Here is a 15,465-nt window from a genome sequence, read left to right as displayed (position 1 = left end):
TATCAATATTTTTATTCTTTATTTTACAGATCCCTATGTATCCGATACCGATACCCGATACCACAAAAGTATCGGATCTCGGTATCGGAATTCCGATACCGCAAGTATCGGCCGATACCCGATACTTGCGGTATCGGAATGCTCAACACTACCCATAATACATGCATTCAGGTTAAAAAAATCCCTCTATATATGTTAAACTTATTAGTGTAAGTCTTGTGTAATGTCGTGATATTTTTTAAATGGAGTGTATGAAACTAAATGGGATATGTTAATAACTAAAAGCAAAAAATTATATATAACTGTGGGTTGAAATCATTTACACCAAAGTAGCTACATAATTACATAGGTGAAAATATGACATGTCTGTCAAACTCATCCTTCTCAGACCTAAATATTAGATCCAAGAATAGAACAACATTCGAAAATATTCCTTTCATTTACGTCAATTTTACCGTACTGGATAACTTCTTGTACCAAGTTAGTGCAATACTTCTCTAGTTAATCTTATCTTCTGACACCATCAGGGGTGGACAGTGACAGCCAAAGCCCCTGTGCAGGACTTGTGTCTAGGCCCCCTCTCCACCATGTCTATATACTGTAGACACAAGTACATTCATTTTTTGAATACCTATATACACAATATAACTAAATTAAGCACAAGGGTATACACAATTAGCACAAATATATGAAATTAATACCTATATATTTTCTTGTAATTTCTGCCACAGAAAAAACTAAAAAGAGAGATGAATCTGTAAGTGTAAAAGAATATTTTGTTGCTGATGTAATTTTTTTTACTTTACTTTTACTTTTAAGTAAACATCAGTATATTTGGTCATTTTTTATTTTGTATGATTATATATTAAATGCAAAAAAAATTAAAATGCTCATATTTTATTTCCACTATTTACTGAGCACCATAAATCAGCAGTTTTTTGCTAGGTAATCTGAGAGCAGTATAACATAGGAGCTGAGACCCTGATTTCAACGATCTGCCGCTTACCAGGTTTTTGTGTCAATAAAAAATGTGTTTTATCAGCAGGAAATTACCACTACAGGACTAGGTATCTTGGGCCTATTTGTCAACCTGATCTGTGTAACTCCAACTCTACTCTTAATTGGCAGCTTTCTGCCAATGTACAGTGTACTCAGAAAGCTGCCAATCAGGAGTGAGGACGAGGTTATACAGAGCTCAGCATTTTGAGCTCTGCTAGATCTACAGCAGAAAAAAAACATGATTGTATCAAAATGTCAGCTGGAATCCGTGTTTCAGCCCCAAATGATACAGCTTTCAGATTTCAAACCAAAAACCTGGTGATTAGTGTTGAGCGATACCTTCCGATATTCAAAGGTATTGGTATCGGATGGTATCGGCCGATATCCAAAAAATATCGGATATCGTCGATACCGATACCCGATACCAATGCAAGTCAATGGGACACAAATATTGGAAGGTATCCTGGATGATTCCCAGGGTCTGAAGGAGAGGAAACTCTCCTTCAGGCCCTGGGATCCATATTCATGTAAAAAATAAAGAATAAAAATAAAAAATATGGATATACTCACCCCTCCGAAGAACCCTGGCTGTCACCGCTGCAAGCGTCTGCCTCCGTCCCTAAGAATGCAGTGAGTGAAGGACCTTCGATGACGTCACGGTCAGGTGACCGGTCACCTAACCGCTCACCTGACCGCGACGTCATCAAAGGGGGGGTGAGTATATCCATATTTTTTATTTTTATTCTTTATTTTTAACATGAATATGGATCCCAGGGCCTGAAGGAGAGTTTCCTCTCCTCCAGACCCTTGGAACCATCCAGGATACATTTCAATATTTGTGTCCCATTGACTTGCATTGGTATCGGGTATCGGTATCGGCGATATCCGATATTTTTTGGAACCATACGCACCGCACACGCCGATTCCGATTTCCGATATCGCAAAAATATCGGAACTCGGCCGATACCCGATACTTGCAGTATCGGAATGCTCAACACTACTGGTGATCAATTCCCATTGAGTGTGCACTTTATCGGAGCATGTTTTTATGATTACATGGCTACCAAATTTGCCTATGCTATTTAGTAATGTGTGACATTTATTTAAAAACTGTATTTTTTATAAAATAAAAATACACAATGTTAGGTGTCGAGCTGCCGTCACTGCACAGGGGGAATCTTGAACCAAGTCTGCTGCAGTCTCCCATTCTACATCGGCCGCAGTGGAGTCTTTGGTCCCAGCATCTGGCTCGGCCTGATACTGTGTGAAGGGTTACTGCTGCCTTTCTAGGCTCTCCCTTTGAAGCCAGCACTGGTCAGAGGCGAGTTTATCCTCCATTCCTTTGCAGCAGATATCTCTGCACAGTGAGTGAAAACACCGTGTGCACAGTCACTATATGGTGCATAGACTAGGTTCCCAGACCATCAATACAAATAAAAAAGAAGTCTAGCACTCATCTTCAGCAAACGTGGAATAGATTTATTTGTAGCACTTGAAACGTTTCAGTCCAAAGGGACTTTCATCAGTCACTTGCTAATGATAGCCAGTAGGGCTGTGTTCATGGGAAAAGAAACAATACCCAATCAATGTACAAAGACGCCGCCACTCTATAGGGCACAAAGGATAGGAGTAATATAACTTAGGGAGAGTGCTAATATGGTGGGGCGATGACCACCTATAAGAGACTTGCGGTGGATTCCGTGTCTGGAGGTCGTGCCTCTTTTTCTCCTGTTACCATCATCTTCAGACTGCAGGTGTTTTACTTTATAGGTGGTCATCGCCCCACCATATTAGCACTCTTGATTGGGTACTGTTTCTTTTCCCATGAACACAGCCCTACTGGCTATCATTAGCACGTGACTGATGAAAGTCCCTTTGGACTGAAACGTTTCAAGTGCTACAAATAAATCTATTCCATGTTTGCTGAAGATGAGTGCTAGACTTCTTTTTTATTTATCTCTGCACAGTGGACCCCGGGCTGCGAACACACCTTGTTACTTCCTATCTATACTCGGTGCGTTCCGCTAGCCCTAACACAATACAAATTGGACACTTACACTTTTATAAGCATCCTGAATAAGCTGAATGAATGAATGGCAGACGGACAGCGATTGCAGGGGTACATCCAGCTGCTGGAAGGCAGGTTGGCGGCTCTCGAACATGCAACCTCAGAGGTGGATGTTACTGCAATAGCTGTTCAGGCTGCTAGTGTGGCTGCAGCAACTTTAACCACTGCAACCCCAGATCTGACCTCATCCCACCTCCCACTGCCAGAGAAATACTCTGGTGACAGTAAGTCATGAAGGGGTTTCGTGAGCCAGTGCGGTATTTATCTCGAGCTCTTGGCTGCACGTTTTCCCACAGAGCAGGCAAAGGTGGGATTCATTATATCTCTTCTGTCGGACAGGGCGTTGGAGTGGTATACGCCGCTGTGGGAGCGTGATGATCATGTGGTGCAGAGTGCACCTTGGTTTTTGAGCACTCTGAAACAGATCTTTTTAGGAACTCAAGTCACCCATGATACGGTGCTCCAACTGCTGGCATTGACTCAGAGTTCGTCCATGGTCAGCCATTTTGCCGACCATTTCCGGACTTTGGCATCTGAGCTGGAGTGGTCAGATAAAGCCCTCATGCCGGTATTTTGGAGGGGGCTGGCTGACCATGTGAAGGACGCTTTGGCCACTAGGGAGATTCCCGCCAAACTGGAGGAGTTAATAGCTTTATCAACTCACAGCGAACTTCATTTTAATGAGTGAAGGTTGGAGAGAACCCAGTGTAGGCAGAAGTTTTGGCTGGCTCCCACCTTCGACAAACCTCAGGAATCTCCGGTCCAGGCGTCCGAGTCACATGAGGCCATCAGGGCCTGTAACAGCTCCTATTGGTCCTCCAGGAAGGTCCTGAAAGAGCTGCAACTATAAAAGGTTTGCATGGCCGCACGGCCATGCGCTAGTATCAAATGTATTTGGGTTATGCCAGTGGATACTTTACCATTCTTTATATATATGTGGTGTGAGACTGTAGCGCTGGGACTGTACACTCAGGCAGGCAGTTAGCGTCAGTGGGGGAAATTAGCCGTTGGCTTGCTTGTAAGCACAACCCTAGATAGGGCAATAGTTTTTGTGTACAGCGCGACTCTGTGCAGCAACAGAGATCGCTTTCAGTTCTCATGGGATGAAGCTTAACCCACGTGTGAGCTCAGAGTTTATCCACCATTACTTTGCAGCAGATATCCCTGCACAGTGGACCCCGGGCTGCGAACGCACCTTGTTGCTTCCTACTTATACTCAGTGCATTCCACTAGCCCTAACACACAATACAAATCGGACACTTTTATAAGCATCCTGAATAAGACCTGTGCACAACATGCACCCTATAGGAATAAACAAAGCTAGAAGCAAGGAGCGCAATAATTGACAAAAAAGAATGTATTTAGGGAATTAAAGCAAGAGATGAGTGACGAGGCATTAAACAATTATAGAGAAAAAATGTATAGTGTAAAAATCAAATCAAGCCAGTAAAGATCATGACAAGCAGACTAACTGCCAAAGAAAGTGAACATAATCCAAAAATATTCTTCAACTATATAAAAAGTAAGAATCTCAAAAATAATAGTGTTGGCCCCCTCAAAAATAGTCGGCAAAATGATGGAAGTGGATGAGGGAAAGGCCAAACTGCTTAACGACTTTTTCTCTTTAGTATTTCTCTTCATGAAAATCCCATGACAGACGACACCATCAGAGATACTAGATATTCTCCACTTAATGTCACCTGCTAAACCCAGCAGGACATACGGTACCACCTCAAAATCACTAAAGTAGACAAATCCCCAGTCCTGGATGGCATACAAACTCGAATAATGCAGGAATTAAGTATAGTGATAGACAGAAATGTATTAATTAATTATTTTTAATATTCACAAATTCCATAATAACAGGGTCTGTAGACTCTGTACCACCGTATAGCAAATGTGGTGCCAATATTCAAAACGGAGAAATAACCACCTGACCCACCATCAACATGATTTTATTAGCAATCAGTTCTGTCAAACTAATCTGATCAGCTTCTATGAGGAAGTAAGTTCCAGACTTGGCCAGGAAAATGCAGTGGATGTTGTCTATATGGACATTTCCAAGGCGTTTGATACAGTGCCGCAAAAAAGTTGGTGTATAAATTGAGAATGATGGGACTGAAGGAAAATAGTCGTAACTGGGTTAACAACTGGCTCAGTGAGAGGAAACAAAGGTGGTTAATAATGGAACACACTTGGGTTGGGTCACAGTACAACTAGAGGTGGTGCAGAGAAGAGTAACCATGGTTATTAAGGGAATGAGTGGACTTCAATACCAAGACAGGTTAACAAACTTGGGGTTATTCCGTTTGGAAAAATAAAGGCTTATGGGTGATCTTATTACAATGTACAATATATGAAGGTGTAAGGTTGATTCACTAAAAAAGTTCAAGGAGGACCTCAATGCCTTTCTTGCAAACTATAATAGTCCAGGTAGTGGTACTAGATTGCCATATGTTGAGGTGGGAAGGAATTTTTCCCCTAATATGGGACAAATAACATCGGCCTCATGAATTTTTGCCTTTTTTGGATCAACATGATGGATTTATGTCTACTTTCAACCTTAAAAACCAGCAAACTATGAATCTATGAGAGATGCTATTATTGTAATTGTTTTTGCACAATTAATTTTTAGTAAACCAAAGCAATATTTATTTAAAGACAATGAATAACGTAAATCTTTAGGCAGAAATAAATTGTCATCAAGAACAGTCCAGCCTGTGGCACACTTTTAGAGCATTATACCCAATTAAGACTTCCTTTAATAGAAAAATATGTTGATTAAATGTATATCAACTAAGAACATAGTCAGAAAGCCGAGCATAGTTTGGTGATCTGAAATATTTAAGTGTGAGAAACATACAAAAAAAATAGAAATCAGGGAGGGGGCAAACACTTTTTCACACAACTGTAGATCACCTTGTATTATTTTTACAAAGATATTACTACTAGCAACAATCTCTATAACGTACCTCCAATGTCAGGTCTCAGCTTGTTGTCATAACCCTTTAAAAGTCCATTTAGAATGGAAGTTACATCATTATCATGGAATTTTCTTGTCAACAGCCAATTTCTATTAGTTGATGTATCTTCATAATCTGCATCTTCTTTTTGAAGAGAACTACAGTTGGAGAATAAATAAAACAAATATATATTAATTCATTTTGCATATTTATATAATCATTAAAATTGAAAAGTGGAAAGTTTTTGTTAAAAAATGTAATCAATAAAACATCTAATCAGAATATAAAAAATATTTGGAATCTTTAAAATACCCAACAACTAATTCACTTTCATATGCCCAAAAATTGAGTGGGGTTGAGCCCAGGAAGAAAATATTATATGGAACCTGTCAGGTGGTCCATGATGCCCAAAACTAGCCATTTTGTAGGTTAATGACCAGGCCTCATTTTCAAATCTGACCAGTGGAATGCTGCAATGGATCCCACTGATCCGAAAACTATTTTTTCGTGACATATTGTACTTCATGATAGTGATAAAATTGTTCAATATGACTTGTGTTTATTTGTGAAAATATCAGAAATTTTGTGAAAATTTAGAAAATTTCACAATTTTCAAACTTTTAATTTTTATGCACTTAAATCAAAGACTCGTGTCACACAAAATAGTTAATACATAACATTTCCCACATTTCTAGTTTCAAGCACAAATTAAAAGGGCTAAATTTCACCAGCAATTTCTAATTTTTCCAACAAAATTCTTTTAGGGACCACATCATATTTGAAGTGACTTTGAGGGGTCTATATGATAGAAAATACTCAAAAGTGACACCATTCTAAAAATTGCTCTCCTCAAGGTGCTTAAAACCACATTCAAAAAGTTTATTAACCCTTCGGGTCCTTCACAGAAATGAATGCAATGTAGAAAGAAAAAAAATAACATTACTTATGACCCCGATTCACCATGGCAACGATCGGGCCCAAGCAGTGATTTTGACGATCTCAAGACAGAGGGATCTTCCTCCCTCTGCATATCTCCTAAATATTGCGACCGCTTTCGACTGCAGCATTTTGGGGGTTAAAAGGTCCTGGCTGTTAGTGCAGGAGCTCGACCACGAGCAATGCCGAGCTCCTGCTGATCGAAAGGGAGGTGCTGAATCTGATATCTCAGCACCTCCTGTGTGATCATGCTCAGTCAGTCAATTTGATTGACAAAACATAGTGCACGGAGTTCAGGGATCGATGGCATTGACTGCTGTCGGCAGAAAACTGTAACTCTTTGTTTACACATAGTGACAGTTTAAAGTCATGATGACAGACATAAGTTGTCATGTAGCGGAGACGAACACCCGCTCATGACGTGCTATGTCTGTCATTAGTTCCAAAAGGGTTAAAGAAACACTAAACATAAGCAGTTTTCAAAAATATGACAGAAAACTGCATTTCCTTATTAAATTACTACGCATTTTGTGTCACATTGGAATTAAAACCAAGAAATATGTAAAGAAACCTTTCCTATTTGTACTGCTGAGTTGTCTAATTTCCCTATATTTCTCTTTAGAAGTAATTTTCTGTCTGTGCCTCATCCCACTGGACTGTCCGTAGTAGGGCATCTAGAGGGTTAAGCTTGACCAATTGGTTTAGAATTATGCATATGCAAATTGTCTCATCAGACAGGAAGAGGGCATGAACTTTTATGCCACCTATTGGAATCCTAATAGTTAATATCAACCCATTAAGGAGCCTTGCCAAGTGACTTCGGATAAAAACAAAACCAGAATCTTAACCCCTTAGCAACCGCCGATACGCCTTTTAACGGCGGCCGCTAAGGGTACTTAAACCACAGCGCCGTTAATTAACGGCGCTGTGGAAAAAGTACATAGCGCTCCCCAGAGGCCGATTTTCTCCGGGGTCTCGGCTGCTGGGGGTAGCCGAGACCCCAGAGAACATGATTCGGGGGGTTTTTAACCCACCCCGCATTTGCGATCGCCGGTAATTAACCGTTTACCGGCGATCGCAAAAAAAAAAAAAGCGATCTCTTTTTAATTTCTCTGTCCTCCGATGTCATCGCACATCGGAGGACAGAGAAAAGGGGTCCCAGGTGGCCCCCCAATACTCACGTAGCTCCCCCGATGCTCCTCGTGTCTCCCGGTGGGCGCCGCCATCTTCAAAATGGCGGGCGCATGCGCAGTGCGCCCGCCAGCCGGCATCGGGAGAATCTTTGGGGTCTCGGCTGCCGGGGGTAGCCGAGACCCCAAAGAGGATGATCGGGTCGGTTTTACCGACCCTGTTTTGCGATCGCCGGTAATTAACTGTTTACCGGCGACCGCAAAAAAAAAAAAAAAGTAAAGTGTAATTCTCTGTCCTCTGATGTGATCGCACATCAGAGGACAGAGAAATAGGGGGATTCGGGGACCCTACAATACTCACCTGTGTCCCTGGATCCTCTTGCTGCTCCTCCTGGCCGCCGGCAGAAGAAAATGGCGGGCGCATGCCCAGTGCGCCCGCCATCTGTCTCCATCTGCCGGCCGGCAGGAGAACAGCAGTTGGGGCTAAAATTAGGGCTAGGGGTAGGGTTAGGGGTAGGGTTAGGGGTAGGGTTAGGGTTAGGGTTAGGGGTAGGGTTAGGGTTAGGGGTAGGGTTAGGGTTAGGGTTAGGGGTAGGGTTAGGGTTAGGGGTAGGGTTAGGGTTAGGGTTAGGGGTAGGGGTAGGGTTAGGGGTAGGGGTAGGGTTAGGGCTAGGGTTAGGGCTAAATTTAGGGTTAGGGTTGGGGCTAAATTTAGGGTTAAACTTCTTTCACACTTACGTCGGTACGGGGCCGTCGCAATGCGTCGGCCCGACATACCGACGCACGTTGTGAAAATTGTGCACAACGTGGGCAGCAGCTGTAGTTTTTCAACGCATCCGCTGCCCAATCTATGTCCTGGGGAGGAGGGGGCGGAGTTACGGCCACGCATGCGCGGTCAGAAATGGCGGATGCGACGTACAAAAAAACGTTTCATTGAACGTTTTTTTGTGCCGACGCTCCGCCAAAACACAACTGATCCAGTGCACGACGGACGCGACGTGTGGCCATTCGTCACGATCCGTCGGCAATACAAGTCTATGGGCAAAAAACGCATCCTGCGGGCACATTTGCAGCATCCGTTTCTTGTCCAAAACGACGGATTGCGACGGAATGCCAAACGACGCAAGTGTGAAAGTAGCCTTAGGGCTAGGCTTAGGGTTGGGGCTAAAGTTAGTGCTAGGGTTGGGGCTAAAGTTAGGGTTAGAGCTGTTAGGAGTCGAGTTTCCTCTGCTGCACAGGGGGAATCTCGATCCGTCTCCGCTGCAGTCTCCCATTCTCCTCCAGCCACAGTGGAGTCTGCTCAGCAGGGATGTCGCTCCCAGTGTCTTGCTCGCTCTCACTCTGTACAGAGAGTTACTGCTGCTTCTTCAGCTCCTGCCATTAAATTCAGTGCTGGTCAGCGGCGAGCGGACTTCCCTGGGACTAAGTCCTTGTTTGCGCACACTGAGCATGCCCAGAGCAAGATCTCCCGTTGGAGATCGAGGGTCATGTGCTCTGGCTCTGCAGCGCATTCCATTGGTCCTCTTGGCAGGCCCTGGAAGGGCAAAGTTTCTGTGGCCACTTCCTGTCCTGCAATTATATAAACTGCGCATGACCGCACGGCCATGCGCTAGTGTACAATTGAATACGTGTGTTTGTTGTGAGTGCAAGTCGTTCATTAAATACCCCTACCCTATTGTATGACTGTTCGCGTATGGAGTATGGCTGCTATCTAGCGCCTGACAAATCACTCAACGTGTCACACACGTATCAGCGTCTATTGCTGTGACCGCCAGTGCGGCGCCACGCGCCAGTAGTGCGCTTCCTGACCCACGTCTGGGTGCTTAGTGGTGCCTGCCAGCACAGCACAGTTCGCATTTCGGTGCTCTAATTATAAGAGTTGCCTAACACACCCTGTTGCGGTGTTGTGTCAGCAAGTGGTCTAATCGGACTTCAATCCTAGTTGGGGTTAAGTTCGCTGACTGCTTGCTCGCCTTCTATGTGCGGTACCGCAATCCTGTGACGCAACAGGATCGCTTCCTTCACGTTGGGTGATGTTTAACCCACGCGAGTATACTTATGAGTACCGCCATATAGTCCGTCATTACTCAGCAGCAGGTTCCATCTCTGCACGGTGGACCCCGGGCTACGAACGCACCGTACACTATCAGTCTTATTATTTGGTGCGTTCCGCTAGCCCTAACATTACACTAGCGCCAGGGTCTGGCTAGTGATGACGGACAAACAGCAATCCCTGCGGTATATACAGCAGCTGGAGGGTAGGTTGGCGGCTCTCGAGAGCGCAACCTCAGCTGTGGATGTTACCGCAGTTGCTGTACAGGCTGCCAGCGTGGCTGCAGCAACTTTGTCCATTGCCACCCGTGTTCCGACATTTTCTCGCCTCCCGCTGCCAGAAAAATTTTCTGGTAATAGCAAATTTTGTAGGGGATTCGTGAGTCAGTGCTCTATTCATCTCGAGCTTCTGGCTGCACGTTTCCCCACAGAGCGGGCTAAGGTGGGATTTATTGTGTCTCTATTGTCGGACAGGGCGTTGGAATGGGCTACGCCGCTGTGGGAGCGTGGCGATCATGTGGTGCAGAGTGCTCCTCTGTTTTTGAGCACTTTAAAACAGGTCTTTTTAGGACCTCAAGTCACCCATGACACTGCGCTCCATCTGCTGGCATTAACTCAGGGTGAGTCCTTGGTCAGTCATTTTGCCGTCCAATTCCGCACTTTAGCATCTGAGCTGGAATGGTCGGATAAAGCTCTTATCCCCATATTTTGGAGGGGCTTGGCTGACCATGTAAAGGACGCTCTGGCCACTAGGGAGATTCCTGCCACACTGGAGGAGTTAATAACAGTCTCCACTCGAATTGACCTCCGTTTTAACGAGCGGAGGTTAGAGCGAGCCCAGTGTAGGCAGAGGTTTCGGCTGGCTCCTACTTTCGCCAAACCTCTGGAATCTCCGGTCCTGGTTCCTGAGTCACATGAGGCCAGGGAAGTGTCACAAGCGGGACCTAAGTCCCGGACCGCTTGTGCACTCAGGGTCTGTCATGTTTGCCAGCAGTCTGGACATTTAGCCACCAGATGTCCTCAGCGGTCGAGGAAACGTCAGCGTCTAGTGGTCGTAGGTGGAGGTACACTAGACACGGCGACGTTTGCCTCTAAATTGTCCTTTAAGGGGACAATTACTATAGGCTCATTCTCCCACTCGGTAGAGCTCTGCGTGGATTCTGGGGCGGAGGGCAATTTTATGTCTTCTGCCTTCGCCCAACGCCACGCAATACCTCTGGTTATGCTAGCTCAACCTGTAACGGTACGAGTGGTGAATGGGTCGACTCTGCCCTCACAGATAACTCACCAGACCATCCCTTTTACTCTGTCCATGTCGCCATCTCATCAGGAGATTATTTCTCTGCTTGTCATTCCAGAGGGAATTGATGAAGTCCTGTTGGGAATACCTTGGCTACGGTACCACTCTCCTCATATCGAGTGGTCTTCAGGCAGAATTCTGGGATGGGGTGAATCTTGTGGGGGTAGGTGTCAGAGGGAGTGCGTTCAGGTAGCTACAACTGAGGTACCCGCAGATCTTTCCTCTCTCCCCAAGCAGTATTGGTCGTATGCAGACGTATTCTCCAAAAAGGAGGCGGAGACCCTTCCGCCCCATCGCCCCTATGACTGTCCTATTGACCTCTTGCCTGGTGCTGAGCCTCCCCGGGGTCGAGTCTATCCGCTATCTCTCCCGGAGATGGAGGCAATGTCACAGTACATCCAGGAAAATCTGGCAAGAGGGTTCATCAGGAAGTCAGTGTCACCTGCTGGGGCAGGGTTCTTCTTCGTGCAGAAGAAGAGTGGAGAATTGCGTCCATGCATAGACTACAGGGGTCTTAACGCCATCACCGTTAAGAATAAATACCCTTTGCCTTTGATATCTGAACTGTTCGATAGGCTTCGGGGAGCGAGGGTATTTACTAAATTAGATCTGCGGGGTGCTTACAACCTGATTCGCATTCGTGAGGGGGACGAATGGAAGACGGCTTTTAACACCAGGGATGGGCACTATGAATATCTGGTGATGCCCTTTGGGCTCTGTAATGCCCCAGCCGTTTTCCAAGACTTTGTGAACGATATCTTCCGGGATATGCTTTCCACCTCGGTCGTAGTCTATCTGGATGATATTCTCATCTACTCTCCAGATATTGACTCCCACCGGAGAGATGTTTTCAAAGTCTTCGACCTCCTACGGGCAAACTCCCTCTATGCCAAGTTGGAGAAGTGTATGTTTGAGCAGGAGTCCTTACCTTTCCTAGGCTACATCATCTCAGCCCAGGGATTGGCTATGGATCCTGCCAAACTACAGGCTGTGATGGACTGGCAGGAACCCCATTCTCTTAAAGCGGTGCAGCGCTTTATGGGGTTCATCAATTATTATCGCCAGTTCATCCCGCATTTCTCAACTTTGGTAGCTCCCTTGGTTGCCCTCACCAAGAAGGGAGCGAATCCCAAATTGTGGTCTGAGGAGGTCTCCAAGGCTTTTATCTCTATAAAGTCACACTTCGCTAGCGCTCCCATTCTTCATCGCCCCGATGTTGATAAGCCATTTATCATGGAGGTGGATGCCTCTTCTGTTGGTGCTGGAGCAGTCCTCTTCCAAAAGGATGCTCAAGGTCGGAAGCATCCTTGCTTCTTTTTCTCCAAGACCTTCGCACCAGCAGAGAGGAATTATTCCATCGGGGACAGGGAGTTGCTAGCCATGAAGTTGGCTTTCTCGGAGTGGAGACATCTCTTGGAGGGAGCACGTTTTCCCTTCCAAGTCTTCACAGATCACAAAAATTTGGTGTATCTGCAGACAGCTCAGCGGTTGAATTCTCGCCAGGCCAGATGGTCCTTGTTCTTCTCCCGGTTTCATTTCACCCTCCATTTCCTTTCTGGGGAGAACAACATTCAGGCCGACGCTCTCTCTCGCTCCGTTGTGTCATCTGCGGAGGAGGAGGAGGAGCCTCGGCTTATTGTCCCCACCGAGAGTTTGAGAACCGTGGCCCCGGTTTCGCTGGAGTCTGTGCCCCCGGGCAAGACTTTTGTTCCATCTAGTTTGTGACCAGAGGTTCTCTCTTGGGCGCACTCGTCCAGGGTGGGTGGACATTTTGGTACTAAAAGGACATCAGAGTTACTGGCGAGGACATACTGGTGGCCGCATATGGCTCGTGATGTCGCGGAGTACGTTCGGGCGTGTGTCTCTTGCGCCAGGAACAAGACTCCTCGGCAACGGCCAGCTGGGTTGCTTTATCCTCTGCCCGTGGCTGACAGGCCCTGGGAGATGGTCGGGATGGACTTTGTGGTTGGCTTACCCAAGTCTCGTAATTGCACCATTATCTGGGTGATCACCGATCATTTTTCCAAAATGGTGCATTTGGTGCCTCTTCCACGGCTACCATCTGCACGGGCGTTGGCTGTCTTGTTTATCAAGCATATCTTTCGCTTACACGGTATGCCAGACAAAATTGTTAGTGACCGGGGTCCCCAGTTTGCGTCTCGATTCTGGAGGGAGCTATGTCGTCTACTCAGTATTGAGTTAAATCTCTCTTCGGCATATCATCCCGAGACGAATGGGTTGGTAGAAAGGGCCAACCAGACCTTGGTCACATATCTGCGACATTTTGTTTCTGCCAGACAGGATGACTGGGCATTAGGGTTGAGCGAAACGGGTCGAACATTTTCAAAAGTCGCCGACTTTTGGCGAAGTCGAGTTTCATGAAACCCGATCCGACCCCTGTGCGTGGTCGGCCATGCGGTACGCGACTTTCGCGCCAAAGTCGCGTTTCAATGACGCGAAAAGCGCCATTTCTCAGCCAATGAAGGTAAACGCAGAGTGTGGGCAGCGTGATGACATAGGTCCTGGTCCCCACCATCTTAGAGAAGGGCATTGCAGTGATTGGCTTGCTGTCTGCGGCGTCACAGGGGCTATAAAGGGGAGTTCCCGCCGACCGCCATGTTACTGCTGCTGATCTGAGCTTAGGGAGAGGTTGCTGCCGCTTCGTCAGAAGCAGGGATAGCGTTAGGCAGGGTCCATTAACCACAAAACCGCTTGTGCTGTAGCGATTTAAACTGCCCAACACCACCTTCGGTGTGCAGGGACAGTGGAAGCTCCTTTTTTTTTTTTTTTCCTCAGCGCTGTAGCTCATTGGGCTGCCCTAGAAGGCTCCCTGATAGCTGCATTGCTGTGTGTACGCCGCTGTGCAAACCAACTGCTTTTTTCAAAGCACAAATCCTCTTGTTCCTTCCTTTCTGCACAGCTATCTTGTTTGTTTGTCCACACTTTTTATTTAATTTGTGCATCAGTCCACTCCTTATTGCTGCCTGCCATACCTGGCTGAGATTACTGCAGGGAGATAGTAATTGAAGGACAGTTCCTTTTTTTTTTTTTTTTTTTTTGTGGGAGATTAAGATTGACATTTCTGCTAGAGTGCCATCTCTGTCTGTGTCATCTCTCACTCAGTGGGCCATAGAAAGCCTATTTATTATTATTTTTTTATTGGGTTTATAAATTTTCCCTGGAAAAAAAAAAATGGGAGATTAATATTGGCCTCTGGGCTTGTGTGCCAGTCCTGAGCGTGCCATCTCTCTCACAAATAGTGGGCCATAGAAAGCCTATTAATTTTTTTGCTTGATTTGGGTTCCAAAATCTACCAAAAAAAATCACTAAATCAATCAGTGGGAGATTAATATTGGCCTCTGGGCTTGTGTGCCACTCCTGACTCCTGTGAGCGTCATCTGTCACTCAGTGGGCCCTAGAAAGCCTATTTTTTGTTTTATTTGTTTTCTAAATTCTCCCTGAAAAAATCATTTTATTTTCTTTGGTTTCAAAATTATTCCTGAAAAAAATCATTTTTTTTGTATTTTTTTTTCTCTAAAGTCTCCCTGAAAAAAAAAAATAATAATCTGTGGGAGATTCATATTGCCCCTTCTGCTTGTGTGCCAGTCTTGACTCCTGGGTGTGCCATCTCTCTCTCTCTCCCCAATTGTGGGCCATAGAAAGCCTATTAATTTTTTTGCTTGATTTGGGTTCCAAAATCTACCAAAAAAAATAACTAAATCAATCAGTGGGAGATTAATATTGGCCTCTGGGCTTGTGTGCCACTCCTGACTCCTGTGTGCGTCATCTGTCACTCAGTGGGCCCTAGAAAGCCTATTTTTTGTTTTATTTGTTTTCTAAATTCTCCCTGAAACAATCATTTTATTTTCTTTGGTTTCTAAATTATTCCTGAAAAAAATCATTTTTTTTGTATTTTTTTTTCTCTAAAGTCTCCCTGAAAAAAAAAAATAATAATCTGTGGGAGATTCATATTGCCCCTTCTGCTTGTGTGCCAGTCTTGACTCCTGGGTGTGCCAT

The 15,465-nt window shown here is 45.2% G+C and overlaps 1 protein-coding gene across 2 annotated transcripts in view; it reads right to left on the bottom strand.

Annotated features, from left to right (window-relative positions):
* Window positions 1-15,465, bottom strand: part of GABRG2 (gamma-aminobutyric acid type A receptor subunit gamma2) — a 261,450-nt gene that overhangs the window by 133,685 nt on the left and 112,300 nt on the right. For both annotated transcript variants that reach the window (XM_069763791.1, XM_069763790.1), the window contains exon 2: window positions 6,040-6,188. In XM_069763791.1, the coding sequence (XP_069619892.1) occupies window positions 6,040-6,188 (149 nt within the window). The remainder of the gene's footprint in view (window positions 1-6,039; window positions 6,189-15,465) is intronic.

Source organism: Ranitomeya imitator, chromosome 4 (genome assembly GCF_032444005.1).
Source record: "Ranitomeya imitator isolate aRanImi1 chromosome 4, aRanImi1.pri, whole genome shotgun sequence".
In the NCBI taxonomy this organism is placed as follows: domain Eukaryota; kingdom Metazoa; phylum Chordata; class Amphibia; order Anura; family Dendrobatidae; genus Ranitomeya; species Ranitomeya imitator.
This window is presented reverse-complemented; position numbering and strand designations above follow the sequence as displayed.